At 45.7% G+C, this 25,505-nt stretch overlaps 2 protein-coding genes across 3 annotated transcripts; both read right to left on the bottom strand.

Annotated features, from left to right (window-relative positions):
* Nucleotides 1–1,261: 1,261 nt before the first annotated feature.
* Nucleotides 1,262–9,259, bottom strand: LOC148758826 (triggering receptor expressed on myeloid cells 1-like). 2 transcript variants are annotated; one of them, XM_088795739.1, is made up of 5 exons: nucleotides 8,821–9,259; nucleotides 7,416–7,564; nucleotides 7,211–7,256; nucleotides 3,855–4,053; nucleotides 1,262–1,676 (listed from the first exon to the last, which is right to left on the bottom strand). In XM_088795739.1, the coding sequence occupies exons 1-5, from the start codon at nucleotides 8,978–8,980 to the stop codon at nucleotides 1,550–1,552; spliced, it is 681 nt and encodes a 226-aa protein (XP_088651865.1). In that variant the 5' UTR covers nucleotides 8,981–9,259; the 3' UTR covers nucleotides 1,262–1,549. The 2 variants fall into 2 exon arrangements, with proteins under 2 accessions (XP_088651865.1, XP_088651864.1); XM_088795738.1 differs by having other exon boundaries at nucleotides 7,211–7,564; nucleotides 8,821–9,212.
* A 521-nt stretch (nucleotides 9,260–9,780) lies between these two features.
* On the bottom strand, nucleotides 9,781–23,392 carry LOC148758825 (triggering receptor expressed on myeloid cells 1-like). The gene is made up of 4 exons (XM_088795737.1): nucleotides 23,253–23,392; nucleotides 19,159–19,524; nucleotides 17,761–17,962; nucleotides 9,781–14,492 (listed from the first exon to the last, which is right to left on the bottom strand). The coding sequence occupies exons 1-4, from the start codon at nucleotides 23,299–23,301 to the stop codon at nucleotides 14,366–14,368; spliced, it is 744 nt and encodes a 247-aa protein (XP_088651863.1). The 5' UTR covers nucleotides 23,302–23,392; the 3' UTR covers nucleotides 9,781–14,365.
* Nucleotides 23,393–25,505: the final 2,113 nt, after the last annotated feature.

Here is a 25,505-nt window from a genome sequence, read left to right as displayed (position 1 = left end):
TCTTAGGCAGGAAAATAGATGCACTGAGATGAATAGTTTCTGGAACAAGTGTTTATTAGAAGACATGAGCTCCCTTCACACGTCTGCTAATAGACTCAGAATTAGGGGATCAGAGATAATCTCTCTAAGTTCAGTGCCATCTCCTGAGCTGATGCTCAGAGCAGCTGTTCTCAGGTTGATGAGGAAGTCCTTGTGTGATGGCAGTGGGATCAGGACAGGAGGGGAGGGGGACTGGACCTTAGCACTCAGGTACCTTTATTCACAGAAGCGGGGGAAGGTCATGCTGATTGTAGGAACATGTTTTCCTAACATGAGATGGATTATGTGTGATAATGCGTGTTTGCTCTTGGGGAGTTTAGGATGAAATTGGCCTTGGCCATTGCTGAATTGTAATAGAAGGACCCATCATCTTTCCCCCACCAGTGGGTCCCTTCCCCTTTAGAGCCAAAAGAGGTGGGAAACTGGAAAGTCTTGGTTTAAATCTGCTGGAGTTTGCAAGACACAGGTGTGTCTGGACACCTATTCCATGGGTAATCATGGGAGCTGAAGGGGAGTTGTAGGGGCAGATCAAGGGAGAAAGAGGAAGACAGTGGGGAACTAGGAGTACACATAAGAGGGAGCTTCCGGAAGCCTCATGGTGAGACCTTGTCACCCCACCATCCCTGCCCCTTGTGCGATACAAGGAAAAGAGGCACTCAGAGGCCTCTTTATAGGCAGAACCCCTGGCTATTCTAGTCCATGTGGCTTTGACAGGCTTAGTCTTCAGTAAAGGAACTCTTTTGTTTTTGTTCCTCCCCGTAAGTGGTGGCTTACTACTCATGTGGCCTCATTCTAGTCACACTTCTCTGTTTTCACAGGGTTGTTCTGAGGACCCAGTGATGACATACACAATAGACAAATGATATTCTCTATCAGTCCTAACCTTTGAATCCTATCTCACCTTCCCAGTAGTTTCCCAGGATGCAGCTCTCTGGTTAACTGGGTTTCTCTTTCTCAATTATGGAATTCACAACATGGTGTCATGTCTTCTCCTCTTTCCATGGTTTCAACACCCTTTTCTGGGATTGTTGGAAAGGGTCACAGATGAAGGGAGAAACCCAAGCGTCTGATTCTAGAAAAGGGAGGCCCCAGTGTCCAGGAGAGCAGGATGCTTCTGTCATGGAGCTGTGTCCAGGTCAGGCCAAAATGCTATAGTCCAGGGCAAGGAGCAAGGCAGATGTAGCAGCTGTGCCCTCTGTACCTCACGGTCCCCACGAGACAGTGACCGTGAAAAGCATTGTGTTTATTTAATGCAAATCCTGAGCCACTGGTGGGATGGAGGTCCAGGGCATGCTAGGGCTATATCGTCTCTTCTGATGGGGCAAAGCACACACCCAAGGTTATTAGGGAAATGGGGGGAGTTCCTGGGGCCAGGAAGGTGGGATCCTGCACCTTCGAGACAATCTGTGTTACAAACCCGACTCAGTCATTGTCTCCCCCGACCCCTCTCCTTTCCCTTCACATTCTTCTTCCTGCACAACTGTCAGATGGACATGATGAAGGTCACAGGTCATTCTTGTGGGTTCACGGGCCTCGATCCAAATGACCTCTGCGTGACAACCAACAGGACAGTGAAAACCAGGCTCTTACTCAGGATCCCACACACCACGAAGATGACAATGCTGCTCAGAGAGATCCTGTGAAAGAGAGAAGATTTACTGCTGCTGCTGGCAATGGCGCTCCTTCATGCTTGGGTTTTACGCTGCAAAAGGCCTTCACGCCCCTTAGTGTATCTGCATAGATCCTTCTGGAACCTTTCCCCATACTGGCGGCCCTGTGCTTTCAGTTTGCCCAACAGCCTACAACTACTGATTAGAAATATATTTAGTAGAGAACACAGGGTCCAGAAGAGGCAGTGGGGAGAAAGGCCAGGCTAATTAAGCTCCTCTTCCTCCACTATGATGAGGAGAGAAGAGAGGCGGTTTCCAGAGCCAGGAAACCTACTTTCTATTCTCAGCATCGTGACCTGCTTCCTGGGAGAAGTACCTCACCTCTTTGGCCATCTATCAACTGAGGAGAATCCAATCTTTGTCAAAATCCCACCATGAATTTCTATAGATTTTAGCAAAAATAATTGTAAACATTCTGTGTAAATGTCGGTAGAAAACCTAAGAAAGGGACTCAAATGAGTGAGGATACTTGACGTGTCTAGACTCAGTAGATACGCAAATGGATTATAGCACAACCAACCTGCATGACAAGACACGGGGACAAAAAGGAAAACAGGTAGCAGTGAAACAAATTGAAGTCCAGAGACAGATCTAATGTTATGTAAGAATTTACCATCTAAGGAAATCACTCGGCAGCCCGGTGTGTAGACAAGAATTGCTTAGTAAATAGTCTTGTGGTACCTGGATAAGTAATGACTAAAGAAAAATGTGGACTCTCACTGGATCATTTATTTTATTTACTCCCCCCAAATTTAATGAGCACCTACTATGTACCAGGCACTTAGGCTGGTGCCAGTGAAACAACATCAAGGAGAAAAGGCACCTCTACCTGCAAGGAGCTTAGGATCCACAGTAACAGAGAAATTGAAGCAGGTACGAGTTCACATCGATTTTGGCAGGAAAACTTTGGAAACACTAAATCCTTGTGGGCAAGCCTGCAGTCTCACTGCTTCACTTACGCCTTGTGGTCCACACTGTAAATTGTTTCCAATTTTGGGAAGACCATTTGGCAATATGTACACAGAGCGATATACATGTTCAGATTCTCTCAATGGGAATTTCATTTGAATAAATGATTTTAAAAAAGACAAAGACGTCTACAAGAATATGTTCATCTCAGAGTTAATACTATAAACAATGAAAACAATATCAATGTCTAAAAACAGGCAAATGATTATAGAAGTTATGGCTTCTCCATTGATACAAAAGCATGCCTTTGTTGAAATTCTCATTACAAAGACTAGGCAGCAACATCAAAGAATAGTTTTAACAGAAAACAATAAAAATATTTATAATTAGAATTACTATTATGTTAGAATATGTATGAAGATGAGTAAAGACTAGAAGAGAATATGAAGAAAAAGAGACATGTTAGATGAGTGAGACTATGGAAGAACATTTCTTTCTCTGTTAACTCAATATTTCCTGATAAACACATTCTAAGATAAATCAACATGTGAGGATAAACTGTAAAGAGAGGTGTGCATGCAAAGTTGGTGGTTCTTCGCTTTGCCTGCATGTTACGAAATCTCCTGAAAAATCTTATAAAAACTCCTGAGACCAGTCCAGCCCCACCTCCAAAAATCCTAACTTGTGGGTCTGCAGTAGGGTCCACACAACAGTACAAACAACAAGCCAAAGCAAAAGCACACACTCCAGGTAACCCTAACGCAGCAGCTGCTGAGAACCATTGGGCTAGTTTAGCTTCCCTACTGTATAGACAAGGACGCTGAAGCCAGAAAGTGTTCGTGACTCACTCAAAGTCACTCAGCCCATCAACAGCCTGGCATTAGAATCCAGGGCCCCACACTCAAAATGTTTTTCCACTACACCATTAGGCCCCGGGCTTGGCTGAGGCCCGTTGGAATTCAGCAAAGATGCCATTTCCCTCTCCTTACTCCTCTGGCAGGCAAGGAAACACACACAAGGTGAGCTGGGGAGAGTGGCAGCCTCACCAACAGCCTCCTCCTCACTCTGGCACCACCTCCTTCCTCCCCTGGGAATTTCCACTGGACTGAGGTGACTCAAGTCTGCTCCCATGCTCCCCCACCCCCCTCTTTCACTCCCCACATCCTCTCCGCACGTGGACTGGGGATCAAAGGGCTTGGTGTCCAAACCAGGGCTCTGGAGACCTGGAAGCCATACCTGATGACATCTGTCCTTTGTGTGGGGTTGACTCCGAGGCCAGGAGAGGAGAGGCTGGCAGTTACCATGGGCAGGAATTGAGTCACAGTTCTGCTGGTATGAAGAATGCTCTGGGTCTTGGTGGTGACACGAGGAAGGGTGGGAACATGAGTCGTGTTCTGGGAAGGAGTTTTGTCTGAGGGAGGGGTATCCGAAGGACCTGCAAGAAGACACGTTGGATGGATGGATGGATGGATGGATGGATGGATGGATAGATGTATGGATGAATTGATGGATGGGAAGGTAAATAAAGCTGAGGAGGGAAATGAACATGACCATTCATGAAACAAGGTTTTCTTTTGCTAAAATTTAAAAAATTGTATGGCGTCAGCCTGGGTCAGGGAAAAGAAACAAAAAAAGGAGAAGGAAAGGAGGAAGAGGAGGTGAGAGTAAGAAAGAGAAAGAGGCAGCAATTTTCTATTCATGTTATTGGAAACGCACTTGCCTGCTATTTGTCACCAATCCATAATGTCCCCAACTTCTTCAGGAATAATTCCCTACCATTCACTCTGCCTTTCACACACCTGTACCTGTGACATACGGCTTCACAAGTCATCTTTTACTGATAGATCGCATATCACCTTATCTTCCTTAGGTTTAGAATTCCCCAGGTGCTAGGAACTTGAACTGTCTCTCTTCCTTCTGCCTTCCTTAATTCATCTGATCGACATCTACTTCGGGCCTGCTGTGTGCCAAGCACCATTAGTTGCTAGAGATGCAAAGCTGAGCAGGGCACACCCCTCCCTCAAAGTGCTCAGAGATGAATAGGAGAGACAGCTAAGAAAACTGGCCACTACTACCCACTGAGATATCGCTGTGCATGAGAGGGAACACAAAGTGAACTCTGGAGCCTTCCTACCGATGGACCACAGCTTCAGCATCACCTACGAGCAGATCAGAAATGCACAATCTAGGCCCCATACCTATTGCAATAGAGTCTGTATTTGAAATAAGATCCCCAGGTGATTTGTGCCCACAGTGAGGTCTGAGAAGCACGGCTTTGTAAGCACATAGGAGGGTCATCAAATGCATCTTTGCGAGGGGGACAGTGGATCACAGAAGCTTCCTAAGGGAATGCCTTCTACCTGGAGACCTGAAGAATTAGACTAAATTATCCCAAATCTACCACTCACCTTTCACTGTCCCCCACTTCCTATAACAGCACCCCAAATTAAGAATCTCATACACAGATACCACTTTTCACTGTTGGACGAAATGCCTCTCAAATGAGAAGCAAGGTGCTTCTGAGAGAGAAACAGGCTGCCAGAAGTCCTGAGCCACAGCTCTACTCAGGAGCTCGAGTAGCCCTCTCTCAACAAGTCCTGCTTTTGTTTCTGACCCATCAGTGAGCTTGTCCATTAGGCAGGGACAACGTGGCCTACCTTCTCTCTTTTAAATTCCCATTTCAAGCCTTTCTTCCTATAGTATGGTTGGTGGAAAATACCCATCACCTCTGAATATCACCGCATTATGTATGTTTCTTTCTGTGGTTATCTGCTGCCATGCCCTCCCCCACTTGGAAAAGTAAAGAAAAACTAAAGAAGGATTCCCCACAATCTATTGAGGGAAAGTCTGTTTATCTCTGGGCAGGCCCAACACCACTCCAGAAAGAAATATCCATTCATTTGTTTTAACCTAATTGAAAAACAGTCCTTGGGTGCCGTTTCCTATCTGTGGAACCTCGGTGTTTATTGCAGGTGTCCTTTTCAGAGGATTATAATTGTTTCCTCTGGGAGACCAATAAATCCTTTGGGTGGGTTAATCTGCATTAGACTCAGTTTCCTAAGACACACTGACCTAAGTTTTCTCCAATTAATGGAGAGAAGGAACATCAAGCTTCTGTCAAAACTCCACTGCCTATTATTTGTGGTTTGATGAAAATAATTATGTTTACACTTGTCCTGTGTTAAAGTTGATATCATTCTCATTCACCCCTATGGGCTCAGTCATTCTCAATTATTTCTCTTGTCGTCTTTATTAAGACTTGGCGTTAAAGAACCAGGCTGCTATTGAATGATGGATTCGGACCTGGGGGACCTAAGCTGTCTACTGGAGTGGACAGACTTTGCCAAGAGTAAAATATAAGGCCGTTGTTTCTCTGAACTTAAATACAGAGAAACCCAGAGAAATGGAGCCATGGAATGTCACAATGGAGAAAGCCGAGAAGAGGGTGACAGACCTGCTCAAGGTAACTGAGTAAGTTCAAGGTAGAGAGGGAATGAAAATCCAGGCCAGTGCACCTCCCATTAACCCGCCACAGCCCCACTTACCTTTGTAAAGAGCAACAGTTTTAGTACATCCACGTGTATAGGTACTAAGACTAAATTAATAAAATGTTCCTGAGTAGAGGGCAATGAAACTGATTAACTGACTGCATAAATCACTTGTAATCAGTCTGTTAATTACTGGGTGTCACTGAATGTTCCACAAGAACTGGGGGATTTTTTTCTAATACGTGGGCTCCGTAGCTTTCCTCCAGTCCTGCCTACAACACTGTCATTTTGTTTGGTCAACTCTTTATTTCCAGGCACTATTGTGAAGTTCAACCTCAGCCCAGCCCTGGCCTGATATTCACATATTCGGGTTAGCTGGAGGTGGACGAGCAGTGTCCTACGTGGTGGAGGCCTGTCCAACTCACTAGCTCAAGACGTTTATTGAGAAGCTTGAAGCAGAGGTATTGGGCTCCACCCTCCTAGCTCTGTCTCCCCATGTGGGTTGACAGGCTTTCTATGGAAGGAGGGGAAGAATTCCCACCAACGAGAAGCAGCTCAAGGACAGTGAAAGGCCCTTCATTTTGCTGTCTAATATCTATTCCTCATCTGCTTCTTTTTAGATCCTGGAGAAAGTGGACAGTTTTTACTGGGCCTACTTCCAGGATTCACCAAGGACAATCCAATCAGGGGGGTCTCTGCACCTTGTATCAGCTGAAAGACACGGTGAGTAACATAAACACTTTGAACGTCTTCCTTTGGACAATGGAGACAGCAGCAATGCTGGGGCCTGGTCGATGCCCTGTTATCCGGGTCCTCTAGCAGGTTCTCTGCCACAGACTAAGAAGAGTTTTGAGATTACCTAGTCCAACTTTCTTGCCTTAACAGGTGAGAAAACTGAGGCCCAGAGAGCAGCTGTGACTTTCTCAAAGTCTCAAAGCGAGAGAGCGGAAGACCCAGGGGCTCCGATTGCAGGGGGAGAGCTTTTCCCATGACCCTACGCTCTCTGTGCAAAGCAGCCCTCACAGCAGACGGGGCTGGGGGCCTGTGGCTGAGGAGCTCAGCCTCCACAGCCCGTTTCCTGTCCGGGCTCTCACTGCTACTCACCTCCACACTGTACCAGCCGAATCCTAGGAAACAGCACGACGGCGCCCTGTGACGAGAGGTCAATCACACACTGGTACAGCCCCAGGTCCTGCCTCTGGAGCTCTGTCATCGTGACCGTGATGACTGCGATGGTGGGATCATCCTCCAGGAGGTACCTCCCAACCTGGGCCACGTTTTGGTCCGGGTTTCTAGTGTTGGTGCGTACCAGTGTCTCTGGGGAACCCTGGCTCCCCACCCGCTGCCAGGCCTTGAGGCTGGACTCATAGAGCATGATGTTGTAAACACAGGATATGGTCAGGTTCCTTCCTTCTTGTAGGCATATTTGCTTCTCCTCTTCATCCACCGCTTCGAATCCTAGAATAAGAAGTCAAAGTGCTTCATTGAGCAAATGTTTCTCTCAGCATCCCCACACCCACAGACCGCACCACAAGGGCACAGGTGAGAGTCCTAGCAGCTCCATCGAGCATTTAGGACTAATTTAGGATTTCTGCAAATTGTTGTGAAATGGTTCAGCAATATACACCTATGTGGAGCAGATACGGCAAAATAGCAATCATGGTTCAATGTTTGAATCTAGGTGAGGAGTTTATGGTAGATGTTCTATCAATATTTTGTAGATCAGAAAATTTTCATAATAAAAAGGTAAAAAAAAAAGTGAAAGAAAACGTAACCAGTTTTACCACCCATGTGCTATTCCACTTGGGGCTCCCCAGACATGTCCCTTGCTTTCAAGTATACAGTACTTTATACTAGCTCCTGGTGTCACCAAGCTGACTGCTTTTTCCCACTCCTCGCCACCCATGTCCATCCCATTGGGTCCCAGAGGGAATCTACTGAACAGTTACAGATAAGACTAATCTCTTTCTCCCCTCAACGTTCAATTTCGTTGATCACCCTACACCTGGTTACATCAGCAGCAGCATCAACGCCATCCATCATAACGTTTATTACGCACTTCCTAAGCCCTAAATACTGAGCCAAGTGTTTTACATCAGCCTGCTGTTTATCGCTTAGGACAACCCTCCGATACAGGTACATTTTACAAATGAGTACTTCTGAGTGGGTACTATTTACAAATGAGGAAACTGAGGCTCAGAGAGGTTAGGGGACACATATGTAGAAAGTGAAAGAAATGGGATCTCAACCCAGCTCTGTCTGGTTCCAGCACCCTTACCCTCTTTTCTATACTCCCTCTCTGTGCCTTGGTGGGGTGGCTTCCATGGTATATCTATCGGCATTTTGTCACTTGGCCCTTTTGTCATTATTTGCCTTTTCCTCTGCGAATGTTCCTCCACCTCTGTGCCTAAACATTCCTTTAAGGGGAGACGGTGCCTTATACCGCTTCACATCTCCCAGGGTATCAGCACAAGAGATTGTTTGGTTGATTTCACATAATTTTCTCAACTTCCAGCTTCTGTTTCATCACCCATTCCCGCTAGGTGAAGGTCAACCAGCACAGTATACATTTATGGCCTTTCTTTCCCTGTTCCCGCCTCTAATACGTACCCGGATCCCATTCCAGTCCCTCCCTCCTAAAGAAGTGAGAGAAAACCCCTTTTAGTAAGTACCTCTCCTCGGCCCTCTACATCCCTCTCCCTGCCTCTCCTTACCTGAGACCCAGAGCAGCAGCAGCAGCAGCAGCAGCAGCCATGGCCGCCCCCAGAGCCCTGTCCTCTCCATTCGGTCCGCTTCCTGGCCCCACTGTGTGCTGGCTGTCCCAAGGGCTCTAGCAGTTGCTGGAGGATATTGGCCCACATGGGTGTTTTTCATCTTCCCTGACAGGCTTAGCTGTTACTTTGTGATTGAGAAACCCTGCGGGAAACGCAGTGAGAGCGAACAGCTCAGGAAAATGCAGAAGAAAGAGAAAAGAGAGATCGCTGCTCTTGTGACAGCTTCCTTCCTGCTTTCACTGGCATATCCCTGTTGGGCAACATTCGATAGCACCCCATTCTCTACCATAGCAAATCTAGACCCACCCACCTGGTGTCCCACCTCTGCTCCACTCACTTCAGAGACATTCTCATTACTGGACACTGGGCACTACATTCCCGCAAGCCCTCCTGCCACTCTCCCTGTGCGGAAAGAACTATGTATAAATCCACATTTGTTTTGCCCTTCAAGGCCCGGTTCAAACCTTCCTGATGATGTGCCTTCTTTAATCTTATTCCACACAGTGATTCTCAAGTCTGGGCACGTGGCTGAATCACTCTGGAAGCTTGGCAAACATACACATGCCTGGGCTCCACCTCCAGAGACTCTGATTTGGTAAGTGTGGGGAGGGCCCAGGAATCTGCATTTTAACAAGCAGCCCAGGTGATTCTGAGACAAGTGGTCCAAGTAGACCTTGCCTGTAAAAGCTCTGTAGGAGGTCGGATGGGCCCCAAGGCGTTCCTCGGGTACTCGGCCTGTGTATGAGGTGTGTGCTTCCCTGAGCCCCAGTCTAGGCTTAGCCGTGGAGACCACAGTTATAATGGTACTGGGAGTAGCATGGATCGGAGGCCTACTGTGTGCCAAGTGCTTTCGTCAGGTATAATGAGAGCAGGGAAAAGAAGGAGGCGGAACATACACTGGAATGGGGCTAATTAATTTATTTAACAATATCTAATCAATTTATTTAGCAATATGCAATAGCAAAAGACAAAGGCAATTAATAGAATGTGCTCATGATGGAAATTAAAGGTGGTTAAGACTAAACTATATACATTGATACCAATGTCACATCAAAGGAGTACACACACTTATAAGTTTACGAGATCCCAACATATGTTTGCTGTTGATCAAAAATCACTTGGCTAAATACACAAATAACATAATTAAGGAGTATCCAACAGCAGTAATAAGCTCTATAGGATAGTAACTATTACAGAAAATGTCAAAAGCTCATCAAAGTGGGGGAGAACAGCACTGGAAAAGTCATAAATCAAAACCTTGCCAGGTCTGTAGCTGAGAGACACTCAGGCGTCTCCCACACCGCTGCTTGCTAGTTCCCAAGAATGCTGCTGCTGCTGGCATTGTTGTTGTTAGAATTCAAGGCGTCTTCCGATGCTATAAGCTGCAAGCTGTATGTAACTTTTCAAGGTGTTAACAATCTGAAGACTGTCGCTGCTGTTATTGTCGTTGCTGTTATTGTTGTTAGAAGTCAGGAAGTCTTCTGATGTTATAAGCTGCAAGCGGCATACAAGTTCCCAAAGATGCTAGAATGATGACAATTCACCAATCTATTGAGGCAAGTTCCGATCTCTTACTCTGAAACAATCCAATCCTGAAAAGCAGTCCTGAAACAGCAAATCTTCTGAATAGCAATGTCTTGAAATAGCCATCAGTCAATCAATCCACCTGTGGTCTGTCTTATCTATCTCTTTAGATTGCATCCCAGAGCCAAGTTTTATGTTCCTGACTCCCCCTCCGGGAATGGCCAGTTCCGGGAGGGTCCGGCAGTTACTGTTATGAATGTTGCCCATCCAGCCAAAGGGCCAATTCATCCAGATAAGCAATATCTGCTGTTCTTGCTTGGGACCATTAGCCCAAGGTCTTCCAAAGCCTGGCACCGTGCCTGTCACATCGTCCTGATATAACGTAGCTACTTCTTCACTTCATCTGCTGATGTGGGCGAAACAGACAGAACAAAGAGGGAATTCTCTCAACCCCTGATCAAACTAACCCTAAGCTAACCATCACCTCACAACACGGACAGAACAACAAACCTCATCTCACGTCTCCCCTGCTCAGGAGAATGAGACCAAAGGGGGAATTTACTCAACCCCTGATCACAGCACAGAGATCGCCTCATATACAGGAACAGATAAAAGCTAATACACAAAAGATCACATCAACCAACAAAGGCAAGTTTTCTTCAACATCTACCCCATATCAGGTTATCTCAATTAATCCTATCAGCTTTGAGAGGTTGTATAATAAATATTTGTCATCTTTTGGGTTTCAAGCAACCAATGCCTTTTCCATTTGGGGGATATGCCCCAATGTGTGGTTCTGTTAAGTATGGAGGCAGCTATTCTTCCTGCCCTTTTCCCTGGCACCTATGGTACAGGTGTGTAACTTGACCTAAGCTTGGCCAAATGCGTGATTCTGCCCAGGCTTCTGGATCCGAAGGCAATGAGGCCAGAGGCAGGGCCAGCTGGAAATGACTGCACAGAAGCAATTTCACCAAGAGTCCAGGAATAGTCTGGTGGCAAGTATTTGTTGGCTTCAAGCATACAGGGGCATTGGCATCAACGCCAAGTTCATCACTTGACTGTCATATTGCAACCTCCGCTGCAGCCTCTGCTGTCCACTCTCCTTTAGTTTCTGCTAGTTTCTAAAGCTGGTCCTCCAGCCTTCTCATCAACTCTGTGAGCTACTGATACCCTTCTAAATTCCTTTGCTGTTTAAGGTAGCCAAAATTAGATTCAGTTGTTGGTATCGAGAATCCTGACTGGTATTGGTTATTATGCGCCACGAGGAAATGAGGAGTATCTCCAGGATGACGGAGAGAGAGACTAACCGAGTCAGTCGAGGTCAGACATAGCACTTTGAGGAAGTTGCAGAGCTGGGATTCAAACCCAGCTGCTGTTTGATCCCAAGGCCTTGTAATTAACCACATAACACTATGGTATTAGTCAAGGTCCCTGCGATCAACAGGTGAATCCCTGAAACTGGGTAATTGAGAAGTGTTTGATAAAAGTGTGGAAATTGGGGGAATTGGGGGAATTGGGGGAAACCAGTAAGGGATGCCTGGGGTACCCTGAAGCCAGTGACAGTGGTGAGTCATTACCAGCCCTAGGCCTAGAGGGGAGAGGGCAGGGAGTAATTGCCTGAATTTGGAGATAGTAGCTGTTGGTGAGGAGCTTGAAGAGACCTCCAGTAGAAGAATGCAGCCACTCCGCAGAGAGGGAGCCCAAAAGAGAAAATCCCTGTCCTCATTCTCTTCCCATCCTTTGCTCTGCTTTCATGTGGCCCACCAGCTAAACACAGCCAGAAGCTGGCAGGCAGGGGAGCCTATTGATTTAGCCCACCTCGGACAGGTTCCCAGGCAGAGAGCAGGAAGGGAAAAGATGGAAAGTGGGCCTATAGGTACAACCAGGAGAGCACCCAACACAACCACTTGTCTTCCAATGTAGTGCATATAGTTTCTCAGGCAAGTTTAATGCATTGGACTTAAATACGGCTTTGTCTATAACTAAGTTCAGCACGCAAGCACAGTAACTCATGCAGGTGTTACCTCTACAATGAATGTGTCCTGGGGTTTGCTAAGGAGCACGATGACTTCTCGGAACTTTATCCCCCAAATAAGCTTGAGAACCATTAAGAGAGAACCACACGCTATGATCCAATAGGTCTGGCGAGGCTCCCGGAAGCTGCATTTTAAACAAATACTCCAGGAGACCCCAATGCGGCTGGTCTAAGGACTACAGTTTGAGAAACACTGCCCTGAAGCAGTCTGCCTCTCCTGGATAGCATTTAGCAATGGGACCTCCCTCCCCCTGGCCTTTTCTGTCAACTTCCCAAACAGGGATGACATAGGAACTGCAAAACTTTGGGGGCCACAGGCAACCTCAGAAAGCCAACACTGCACACTATGTGGTTACTGCCTCTGAGCCGCTCGGTTCTCTTAGGCAGGAAAATAGATGCACTGAGATGAATAGTTTCTGGAACAAGTGTTTATTAGAAGACATGAGCTCCCTTCACACATCTGCTAATAGACTCAGAATTAGGGGATCAGAGATAATCTCTCTAAGGTCAGTGCCATCTCCTGAGCTGATGTTCAGAGCAGATGTTCTCAGGTTGATGAGGAAGTCCTTGTGTGATGGCAGTGGGATCAGGACAGGAGGGGAGGGGGACTGGACCTTAGCACTCAGGTACCTTTATTCACAGAAGCGGGGGAAGGTCATGCTGATTGTAGGAACATGTTTTCCTAACATGAGATGGATTATGTATGATAATGCGTGTTTGCTCTTGGGGAGTTTAAGATGAAATTGGCATTGGCTATTGCTGAATTGTAAAAGAAGGACCCACCATCTTTCCCCCACCAGTGGGTCCCTTCCCCTTTAGAGCCAAAAGAGGTGGGACACTGGAAAGTTTTGGTTTAAATCTGCTGGAGTTTGCAAGACACAGGTGTGTCTGGACACCTATTCCATGGGTAATCATGGGAGCTGAAGGGGAGTTGTAGGGGCAGATCAAGGGAGAAAGAGGAAGACAGTGGGGAACTAGGAGCACACATAAGAGGGAGCTTCCGGAAGCCTCATGGTGAGACCTTGTCACCCCACCATCCCTGCCCCTTGTGCGATACAAGGAAAAGAGGCACTCAGAGGCCTCTTTATAGGCAGAACCCCTGGCTATTCTAGTCCATGTGGCTTTGACAGGCTTAGTCTTCAGTAAAGGAACTCTTTCGTTTTTGTTCCTGCCAGTAAGTGGTGGCTTACTACTCATGTGACCTCATTCTAGTCACACTTCTCTGTTTTCACAGGGTTGTTCTGAGGACCCAGTCATGACATACACAATAGACAAATGATATTCTCTATCAGTCCTAAGCTTTGAATCCTATCTCACCCTCCCAGTAGTTTCCCAGGATGCAGCTCTCTGGTTAACTGGGTTTCTCTCTCTCAATTATGGAATTCACAGCATGGTGTCATGTCTTCTCTTCTTTCCATGGTTTCAACACCCTTTTCTGGGATTGTTGAAAAGGGTCACAGATGAAGGGAGAAACCCAAGCGTCTGATTCTAGAAAAGGGAGGCCCCAGTGTCCAGGAGAGCAGGATGCTTCTGTCATGGAGCTGTGTCCAGGTCAGGCCAAAATGCTATAGTCCAGGGCAAGGAGCAAGGCAGATGTAGCAGCTGTGCCCTCTGTACCTCACGGTCCCCACGAGACAGTGACCGTGAAAAGCATTGTGTTTATTTAATGCAAATCCTGAGCCACTGGTGGGATGGAGGTCCAGGGCATGCTAGGGCTATATCGTCTCTTCTGATGGGGCAAAGCACACACCCAAGGTTATTAGGGAAATGGGGGGAGTTCCTGGGGCCAGGAAGGTGGGATCCTGCACCTTCGAGACAATCTGTGTTACAAACCCGACTCAGTCACTGTCTCCCCCGACCCCTCTCCTTTCCCTTCGCATTCTTCTTCCTGCACAACTGTCAGGTGGACATGATGAAGGTCACAGGTCATTCTTGTGGGTTCACGGGCCTCGATCCAAATGACCTCTGCGTGACAACCAACAGGACAGTGAAAACCAGGCTCTTACTCAGGATCCCACACACCACGAAGATGACAATGCTGCTCAGAGAGATCCTGTGAAAGAGAGAAGATTTACTGCTGCTGCTGGCAATGGCGCTCCTTCATGCTTGGGTTTTACGCTGCAAAAGGCCTTCACGCCCCTTAGTATAGCTGCATAGATCCTTCTGGAACCTTTCCCCATACTGACGGCCCTGTGCTTTCAGTTTGCCCAATAGCCTACAACTACTGACTAGAAATATATTTAGTAGAGAACACAGGGTCTAGAAGAGGCAGTGGGGAGAAAGGCCAGGCTAATTAAGCTCCTCTTCCTCCACTATGATGAGGAGAGAAGAGAGGCGGTTTCCAGAGCCAGGAAACCTACTTTCTATTCTCAGCATCGTGACCTGCTTCCTGGGAGAAGTACCTCACCTCTTTGGCCATCTATCAACTGAGGAGAATCCAATCTTTGTCAAAATCCCACCATGAATTTCTATAGATTTTAGCAAAAATGATTCTAAATATCCTGTGTAAATGTCGGTAGAAAACCTAAGAAAGGGACTCAAATGAGTGAGGATACTTGACGTGTCTAGACTCAGTAGATACGGAAATGGATTATAGCACAACCAACCTGCACGACAAGACATGGGGACTAAAAGGAAAACAGGTAGCAGTGAAACAAATTGAAGTCCAGAGACAGATCTAATGTTATGTAAGAATTGAACATCTAAGGAAATCACTCGGCAGCCCGGTGTGTAGACTAGAATTGCTTAGTAAATAGTCTTGTGGTATCTGGAGAGCAATGTGAAGAAAAAGTCATCTTTTGTATATTTATGCCATATAGCAAAATAATCCCCTTTCCGAAGATGGACGAAAGATTCAAATAAAATTTTTAACATAATAGAAAAGTCACCAGGAAATAGAATCAAGCACAAGAAAGGAAGAAAGCAAAGTATTAATTTTAAAAATCGACACATTTGCCGACACAAAACTTAAAACCGAATGTACAAACCAGCAAAGAGCAAACAACATAATGGCGATAAAAAACAGGAAACGGCCCTTTTGCACTGAAAACCACCTCCAGCCTGCGAAACTGTCCTGTGTCACTGGGAACTAGCTATCCAAGGTGGCCTGGTCAAGTTCAGCCATTGGTGGCTCTGTTGAGAGAGCAGAGAAAGGGCCTGCCAGCCAGCGCCTCTCTGGCCCTCCTCTGTGAGACCTGTGAGAGGGTTTGAGCCCTGCTGCCTGAAGATCCCAGCTCTGGGCTCAGCTAACTCCACCTTCTCTCAGTCTCTCCTGCCAGTGTCCCTCCTTATCCCCTCCCAGCCGTTTAACATATTCATGCACGGAGCTCCTGAGTGCATCCACTCTCAGCGACCAGCACACAGCCCCTCCGGAGACTGCACGTGGGCTGCCAGACACATGCATCCCCACAACCCTCTGCAGGACTGAGCCCGAGTTTCCCGTGTGGATCTCAGCTTGGTTATGACAACTTTTACAAGGCTTCCTTCTCTCCTGGCCCCTCTTCCCTAATGGTTTTATCTGCGAGCGCTTCCTAAAACATTTACACTTTTCCCACAGCCCGCTTCTGGGGAACCCACCCTAAGACAGGGTGACAAGTGGCTTCCTCTGAGGGGCCTCACCATCCATCCCCAGTCTGGGAGTCTCAGCTCTAACATCACCTGGTCAAACAACTCCCTGTATTAAATTACATCCTTTTCAAACAGCTCAGTGGCTTCTCATTCCTGACTACTCTGACTGAGAGACCTGTTCGTTCGTAACTAATTAACAGATAAAGATAAAAGATAAAAGAGGTACAGACTCCAGTAGGAATGTGGGCATAGGTTATGCTCTTTCATTCACATACTGGAAAATAAAAGTAATGACTAAAGAAAAATGTTGACTCTCACTAGATCATTTATTTTATTTACTCCCCCCAAATTTAATGAGCACATACTATGTACCACGCACTTAGGCTGGTGCCAGTGAAACAACATCAGGGAGAAAAGGCACCTCTACCTGCAAGGAGCTTAGGATCCACAGTAACAGAGAAATTGAAGCAGGTACGAGTTCACATCGATTTTGGCAGGAAAACTTTAGAAACACTAAATCCTTGTGGGCAAGCCTGCAGTCTCATGGCTTCACTTACGCCTTGTGGTCCACACTGTAAATTGTTTCCAATTTTGGGAAGACCATTTGGCAATATGTACACAGAGCGATATACATGTTCAGATTCTCTCAATGGGAATTTCATTTGAATAAATGATTTTAAAAAAGACAAAGACATCTGTTCATTTCAGAGTTAATACTATAAACAATGAAAACAATATCAATGTCTAAAAACAGGCAAACGATTACAGAAGTTATGGCTTCTCCATTGATACAAAAGTATGCATTTGTTGAAATTCTCATTACAAAGACTAGGCAGCAACATCAAAGAATAGTTTTAACAGAAAATAATAAAAATATTTATAATTAGAATTACTATTATGTTAAAATGTGTATCAACACGAGTAAAGACTAGAAGAGAATATGAAGAAAAAGAGACATGTTAGATGAGTGAGACTATGGAAGAACATTTCTTTCTCTATTAACTCAATATTTCCTGATAAACACATTCTAAGATAAATCAACATGTGAGGATAAAATGTAAAGAGAGGTGTGCATGCAAAGTTGGTGGTTCTTTGCTTTGCCTGCACGTTAAGAAATCCCCTGAAGATCTTATAAAAACTCCTGAGACCAGTCCAGCCCCACCTCCAAAAATCCTAACTTGTGGGTCTGCAGTAGGGTCCACACAACAGTACAAACAACAAGCCAAAGCAAAAGCACACACTCCAGGTAATTCTAACGCAGCAGCTGCTGAGAACCGTTGGGCTAGTTTAGCACTTCCACCTCTGGCTTCCTAGCTTCCCTACTGTATAGACAAGGACGCTGAAGCCAGAAAGTGTTCCTGACTCACTCAAAGTCACTCAGCCCATCAACAGCCTGGCATTAGAATCCAGGGCCCCACATTCAAAATGTTTTCCACTACACCATTAGGCCCAGGGCTTGGCTGAGGCCTGTTGGAATTCAGCAAAGATGCCATTTCCCTCTCCTTACTCCTCTGGCAGGCAAGGAAACACACACAAGGTGAGCTGGGGAGAGTGGCAGCCTCACCAACAGCCTCCTCCTCACTCTGGCACCACCTCCTTCCTCCCCTGGGAATTTCCACTAGACTGAGGTGACTCAAGTCTGCTCCCGTGCTCCCCCGCCCCCCTCCTTCACTTCCCACATCCTCTCCGCAAGTGGACTGGGGATCAAAGGGCTTGGTGTCCAAACCAGGGCTCCGGAGACCTGGAAGCCATACCTGATGACATCTGTCCTTTGTGTGGGGTTGACTCCGAGGCCAGGTGAGGAGAGGCTGGCAGTTACCATGGGCAGGAATTGAGTCACAGTTCTGGGGCTGGTATGAAGAATGTTCTGGGTCTTGGTGGTGACAGGAGGAAGAGTGGGAACCTGAGGCATTTTCTGGGAAGGAGTTTTGTCTGAGGGAGGGGTATCCGAAGGACCTGCAAGAAGACACATTGGATGGATGGATGGATGGATGGATGGATGGATGGATGGATGGATGGGAAGGTAAATAAAGCTGAGGAGGGAAATGAACATGACCATTCATGAAACAAGGTTTTCTTTTGCTAAGATTTAAAAAATTGTATGGCGTCAGCCTGGGTCAGAGACAGGAAACAAAAAAAAAAAAAGAAGAAGCAAAGGAGGGAGAGAAAGTGAGAGTAAGAAAGAGAAAGAGGAAGCAATTTTCTATTCATGTTATTGGAAACGCACTTGCCTGCTATTTGTCACCAATCCATAATGTCCCCAACGTCTTCAGGAATAATTCCCTACCATTCACTCTGCCTTTCACTCACCTGTACCTGTGACATACGGCTTCACAAGTCATCTTTTACTGATAGATCGCATATCACCTTATCTTCCTTAGGTTTAGAATTCTCCAGGTGCTAGGAACTTGAACTGTCTCTCTTCCTTCTGCCTTCCTTAATTCATCTGATCGACATCTACTTCGGGCCTGCTGTGTGCCAAGCACCATTAGTTGCTAGAGATGCAAAGCTGAGCAGGGCACACCCCTCCCTCAAAGTGCTCAGAGATGAATAGGAGAGACAGCTAAGAAAACTGGCCACTACTACCCAGTGAGATATCGCTGTGCATGACAGGGAACACAAAGTGAACTCTGGAGCCTTCCTACCGATGGACCACAGCTTCAGCATCACCTACGAGCAGATCAGAAATGCACAATCTAGGCCCCATACCTATTGCAATAGAGTCTGTATTTGAAATAAGATCCCCAGGTGATTTGTGCCCACAGTGAGGTCTGAGAAGCACGGCTTTGTAAGCACATAGGAGGGTCATCAAATGCATCTTTGCGAGGGGGACAGTGGATCACAGAAGCTTCCTAAGGGAATGCCTTCTACCTGGAGACCTGAAGAATTAGACTAAATTATCCCAAATCTACCACTCACCTTTCACTGTCCCCCACTTCCTATAACAGCACCCCTAATTAAGAATCTCATACACAGAAACCACTTCTCACTGTTGGACAAAATGCCTCTCAAATGAGAAGCAAGGAGCTTCTGAGAGAGAAACAGGCTGCCAGAAGTCCTGAGCCACAGCTCTGCTGGTGCTACCACACTACCCCTACCCCCACCCAGCTGGCCCCTCCCCACCCTCTACCTCCCAGGCCCAGGTCACTCACCCTTGGTCACCACCAGGCGCACAGGATGATGAAACGGGATGGTGGGGGCTTTGGCTTTGGGATGCTGGTCAATCACACACTCATATAATCCCGAGTCCTCCACTCGAAGGTTGGTCATTCGGACGTGCAGTATGCCTTCATCGGAGATTTCTTCTAAGAAGTACCTCCCCACCTGGACTTGAGTAGACCCCCCGGAAGCCTTGTCTAGTAATGCCAATGTCAGGCGTTCCCCTCCATCGGTCAACCTCTGCCACGCTTTCCGGCTGTTGAGGTACTGCCAGATGGAGAAGTAACAGTTCACATTAAAGGTCTGCCCCTCTCGTAGGATAAACTTATCTTCGCCTGATTTAGCTGCAGCTTGGAGTTCTGTAAGTAGGGAATCAGAGTTAGGCTCTGTGAGGAATAACTTTCCTCTCCTTGGAAAAAGAAGACAGGAAACACTCTTTTTCTTATTCAACCACCCATTTTTCAGACAAGATTCTTAAGTCCTCCAGCTAAGATGCAACTTTCCATACAACCAGCACCAGGCCCCAGGTCTTCATTGTGAGTAGTTTGTTTTTGTTTTGTTTTGGTTTGGTTTGGTGTTTTAACTACAAGAGATAGACTGCCTATGGTTCTTGCAAATCAACTTTTATACATGAGTGTTTTTGAGAGGGAGAAATTGCCTGGTTGGAGATAGAACATGAGACGTGTTTAAGACCATGAGTGACATGGGCATGATGGGAGGGGAAAATTATAGAGAAAGACATACAAGCTGAAAAGTGGATGTGAAGACATGGTACTAGCGGAGAGTGACCTCTCTGAACGCCTATAGGAACTTCATCTAAGTTAGGGGAAAGAGGTTAGTTCAAGAGACTATTGGAAAAGCAGTGAGGCAGCCATGTTGAGGCTACAGTGAACATTGATATCTGACTTTCTGGAACTCCTCTGTGCCTGCCTTGAGTATCAGGGCACCTCTTTCTCAGGAGATCCCCCCCGTGTGGCTTTACTGATGGAACTGCCCACATTCCTAAGGATGGACACACCACACAGTCTCAGTCCATTGAAGAACGACATCACCCTGGCCACTGTGATTGGTTTAGCAATGGCCATATGACTGAGGCTGGGCCAATCAGAATCCTCTCTGGGGCTGCAGCAGCTATTAAAAGCAACGCTTTTTCTTGCTGGTGTTGGATAAGTCAGTGGGATATGAAACTTCCACGGGGAGCAGCTTTGCCTCTCTGGGGACATTGGGCAATGCCTAGAGACATTTTTGGTGGTTATAACTGGGAGCCCAGGGTGCTACTGGAATCTAATGGGTAGAGACCAGGGATACTGCTAAACATGCTACCACGCACAGGACAGCTCCCGTGACAAACAGCCATCCCACCCAAAATGTCAATAGTACCAAGGTTGAGAGTCCTTGGTTACAGGGACAATAGTGTCAATCACACACTTGGAGGTTGAAGCAGGTTAACTACCTAGCATTGGTCATGATCTTCTCGTCTGGTCGAAGGAAACCTTGCTAAGAGGAGGGTCGAGTAGAGTGGAAATAAGAAGATCCAGGTCTATGTCTTCAATTGGGCATAACAGGGCTCTATAACTTTCCTGAGGGACAGCAGTTTATCCATTCAGGCCTGAGATGGCTTGGCGTTCCTCCATGGAACACCAAATATCGGGCTGGACAGTAATGCTGAATTAAATGATAGGTCAGGCTATCACTACCTATAACTACTACGACGACGACTACTATTAATACTCTGACTGCAAACACGCACTGTAATCCTTGCATGGTAGCTCCAAGAGTGCACACTGAAAAACGCCAACAGCTGCCTCTTTGATGGAGCCCCTTGTGCAGTCAGCACAGACTACCTGCGCGCCCATCCCAGGACGGGCCAAGAACTCCAGCAGGACCAGCCCTCCTCAGCCTGACCTTGCGAAGGCCCAGCTCAAGGACTCCTGAGGATTTTGAAAGGGCGATTTTGAACCATGCTGAAAGGGCTATTCTTCTGGGACCAGACTCCAGTTTCTAAGGAAACCTTGAAAACACACTTCCTGGTGATTCCCATGAACTCTAGTCAGGAATGCCACTCCAAGAGACAGGTGAGCAGAGGCTAAGGGTCATCTTAAACCAAGTTTGGTTCCCTCATTCATTCCCTCATTCATCTCTTAAATCAACGTTATAGATCAATTATTTGCCAACTCCCTGGGCAAGGTGGTTGTTACGGCCTGAATGTTTGTGTCTCCCCATGATTCATATGTTGAAATCTGAATCCCCAGTGTGACGGTTAGGAGGGTGAGGCTTAGGCCATGAGGCCTTTGCCGTCATGAACAGGGTTAGTTCCCCTATGAAAGAGGCCCAGAGAGCTCCTTTGACCCGATACCAAGTGAGGACACCATAAGAAGTCGGGAATCTGCAAACTAGAAGAGGGATCTCACCAGAACCCCACCATACCGGCACCCTGAGCCTGGACTTCCAGCCTCCAGAGCTGTAAGAAATAAATTTCTGTTGTTGATAAGCCACCCAATCTGTAGTATTTTGTTGTTGCAGCCCAAATGGGCTTAAACAGTAGGAGTTACAGGAGACTAAGATCCCCTACAAATTTGTCTACCTGTTGTGAATGGAGACAATAAGAAATTAATGTTGATGTGCTATCTGTGTACCATTTTTTCCACCATTGCAAGCAAGGAGTTCCTTATAATATGTTAATTGAAAAGATTAACAAATATCACTTATTGTTAAGTGCTTAATATACTATCTCATTTAACTTTCATCACTTTATCCTTTAATCTTCATAATTTATAAGGTTGATACTGCTATGATTCCTGTTTGAGAGTAAGGAAATCAAATCACAGGTTATTTAATAAATCAGAGGTTAAGTGACTTGCCCAGGGTCCCACGGTGGAAAGTGGTAGAGTCAGGACTCAAACCCAGGTAGCCTGACTCTAGCGTCAGCCCTAAACCTCTGAGCTCCACGGCCCCCAGTAGCTGTCTGGCTGGAATTAGAGCAGTCCAGCCCAAGTGTGAATAGGTGTCTAGTGACAATGTTCCCTGGGATGCAGGAGCTAGAAGGAGCTTTTAGTTAACCCGTAACTGACCCCCATAGTATGCAACAAAATGTATACCGTTGGTTTTCTCTCATGCAAGTACACATCCTTCACCCCTCCCAGTTCTCCTTTGGAAAAACATGAATAAGACACAAGGAAATGTACTCATACGTGAAAACCAAACTCCATCTGCCCACCTGGATTATCAGCCCAGCTCCAAGAAGACCCAAAGTAAGTTTTGTGTGTAAGCTCTGGAGGGCGGTCGTCTGTGACCTAGCTGAAGGTGGTGGGTCCCCAGAAAACACCCTCTCCCTGTGGCCTTTCCTGTCTTTCTGAGGCAAACCTTACTATTAACTCACTATTGACATTTTCCCTTTCTCTGATTATTTTCCCAATTTGTTCATAAGGATTAGGAAGAGGAGCAACTAAAGCCCCAAAGGCTCCCATTTTTAGTGAAGGTGTGAGCTGTGCAATAAGAGGAGAGAAGTAAGGGCCTGGAGATGGAGCAGCCTGAGCAAAGCACCCTCCCACCCCAGCAGAGGGGAGAGCTGGGAGTATCCCCTCCAGGAAAGCGGGTGGCAGGCCTCTTTTGTTCACCTCTGTGTCCTCAGCAGTAGCATATTTCCTGGCCCAGAGGAGAACCCTGGGAAATATTTGTTGAGTGAATTATGTCCTTTGGGTTTAATAAGCTGTCAATAGCAAAAGCACCATGATGGAATATAAGGCAAAAAGCTTCAAACTCAAGTAAAAGTATTATAGATCATGTCAAGTTTCGATGTACTCTATCGTTTATCCCACCCAGTGTTTTTCACATTTCTAACAACATCAAAATGCACAGGCAGCCTGTTTCCCCATCCCCTTTTATTTCTGTTCTCAGGCCCTGTGTGTTGCCCTGATTCTGCTAAGTCTGAGTAGAGAAACCCAGCGTGGCGTAACTATTGGCTGGCTCTGCCACTGGTAGCCATATCCCCTGGAGCTTCAAAACCAAAGGGAAACCTTTCTCATGGTGGGACGCCCTGAGGTCCTAGGCAGAGGCCTCACCTGCTCACGTCTCTTTCTCACCTTACCTGAGATGAAGAACATGCAGAGCAGCCCCTGGAGCCTGACCTTCCTCATCCTTCTTGGGCACCAACTCCACTGCCACTGTGGCTCCTGCGGCAGCTATAAGGCGATACCCTAACCTAGAGGCTCCAGAAAGTTGCACAACAGGATATGATGCTATTCCTGGGAGGTTCTGTTTTCATCACTGGTTGCTTTGGCTCCAGACGTTAAAGACAACGTAGAAAACCAGAGACAGCCTCAACTAAACTTCTCCAAACCCCAGTTTCCTCTTTCCTGGGGATAATGACAATTCCCTTTTCAATGAATCTCACAAAATTGTCGTGAGAATAGTACTTTTGCGTTATCAAAAGTAAGGTGTTAATATTATCAGGGGAATAGAGGGCAGCCTTGCTTTCCTGAAGCCCTCTCTCCATTCCCATCCAGTTCAGCCTAGGTAAGGGTGCCAGGCACATAGAGGGACAGGTTAGGATAATAATATCTCATTTTTAGGGTTTCTATGAGGACTAAAAGACGTCCATATGGAAAGTACTCAGTCCAGTACCAAACACACATATTATTTCTACATCCTGTCCCTTCTCACACCTTCCTGTTTCCCTTGGCTTTTCCTGATGTGAGGCTCTTCATCCCCAGGTCGGCTCACACTCCACAGTCGCCCTCAGCATTCTGTCACAGACATGGCCTGGGGGCTCACAGAGGTGTCGGAGACCCAAGAAACAATTCGAGAGGACATTAAACAAGAATAGACCTAGATGAAAAAGCAAAGGAACCAGGGTGATATAGGCCAGGACAGTGATGAAAGATGAAAAAAACCCAGCAGATTCCATACTAGAAGCAATAAAGGCAGATTTGATGGTGTGAACCATCAAATCAATAACAGAGAAGATTCACTTCAGAAATATTCCCAAATGTAAAACAAATACATTTTGAAGAGCTCAGAAATAAATTGGAGGATAAGTCATAGAAATCCAACCTACAAATAATCTACAAATAAGAATGTTCTTGAAGTCGAACATATAATAGTGGAACATAAACTAGGATAAAAATGTATATTTTTAAAAAAAACATTAAGTATAGCATATTGACTCTAGTTAATAATACTGCATTGCATACTTGAAAGGTGGTAAGAGAGTAAATCTTAAAAGTTCTCATCACAAGGAAGAAATTCTGTAATTATGTGTAGTGATGGATGTTAAATAAACTTATTGTGGTGATCATTTCACAATATATACAAACACTGAATCATTATGTTGTACGCCTGAAAATAATATTATGTTGTATGTCAATTATGCCTCAGTAAAAATTTTTTTAAACATCTTTCTAGATTTGAAAAGAAATCTGTAATTGGGGCTTGAGAGAGTTCAACATGGGCAAGGAAAAATTTACAAAATGAGACCAAGCCTAGAAAGTTTCCCCATGAAACATATTAAATTTGAATAAAAAGACTTCTGCTGCTAACCAAACAGGAGAAGGGGGGAAAAACAAACATATTTCTCCAAAAGAATTGAAATGAGCAGGACTTTGATTTCTTCTCTGAATAAGAAATACTATGGCACAGTGGAATGACATGTAAAGAACATTATGACTCTAAAATTTATACTCAAACTGATTGCTGTTTGAGTATAAAAACAACTCAAATCATGTCTGCAAATTAAAACAAATTCTAAGGGCAACTTTTTAAATTAAAACTGTTGAATGTAGCAATTTATAAAACATAGACAATAATGAAAAGATTTAAATCCTACTTTTACACCCTTCAGAGAGCATTACATTTGTGAATGAAAAGGGGGCAACACAGTCCTGACAAGCCCAGTGACCCCACAGGATGGTCCGATCATTAACTCCTAACTGAGCAGGTCACGGTGGGTAGTCGCATCCCAGGCCTATAGCTTCCTTAATAAAAGTTTCATCTTTATTGTAAGCATGCCCTGTCTATTGTTCTTGTACATTTAGGATTACATGTCTTTAGAATGTCAGAGTAATTTTCACTTCCAGACCCCTCAAAATCAGACCCACTGGCAACAAAGACACCAAAACTTCCTGTTGTTGGTTACCATTGCCCACATATCTCTATTTGCTGTAATTGTCACATGTTAACAACTTTGTGCCCATCTATGTAAAAGAAGTGTGTATTTTTCCATTTTACTTTTTATCCCATCCTAGAGATTTTTCCACTTTGCTTTCTCCAGCCTCCTTAATCTACCACTAATAGATTTCACGTAACCGCCTTACTTTTTTTCTTTTGAGTCTAAATATATAAA

The sequence above is a fragment of the Rhinolophus sinicus genome, chromosome 2 (assembly GCF_057876585.1).
Source record: "Rhinolophus sinicus isolate RSI-liver-muscle chromosome 2, RSI-T2T, whole genome shotgun sequence".
NCBI classification, from domain to species: Eukaryota; Metazoa; Chordata; class Mammalia; order Chiroptera; family Rhinolophidae; genus Rhinolophus; species Rhinolophus sinicus.
Note: the sequence above shows the minus strand (reverse complement) of the source record. Positions and strands in the feature narration are given on the sequence as shown.

Coding starts and splice junctions, on each gene's coding strand:
- LOC148758826 (XM_088795738.1), bottom strand. CDS start 8,980: ATGAAAAACACCCATGTGGGCCAATATCCTCCAGCAACTGCTAGAGCC. Junction 7,565..8,820: donor GCTGCTGCTCTGGGTCTCAG/GTAAGGAGAGGC, acceptor TTCTTATTCTAG/GATTCGAAGCGGTGGATGAA. Junction 4,054..7,210: donor TCGGCTGGTACAGTGTGGAG/GTGAGTAGCAGT, acceptor GTCTTCTTGCAG/GTCCTTCGGATACCCCTCCC.
- LOC148758825 (XM_088795737.1), bottom strand. CDS start 23,301: ATGAGGAAGGTCAGGCTCCAGGGGCTGCTCTGCATGTTCTTCATCTCA. Junction 19,525..23,252: donor CTGCATGTTCTTCATCTCAG/GTAAGGTGAGAA, acceptor CCCTACTTACAG/AACTCCAAGCTGCAGCTAAA. Junction 17,963..19,158: donor GCGCCTGGTGGTGACCAAGG/GTGAGTGACCTG, acceptor GTCTTCTTGCAG/GTCCTTCGGATACCCCTCCC.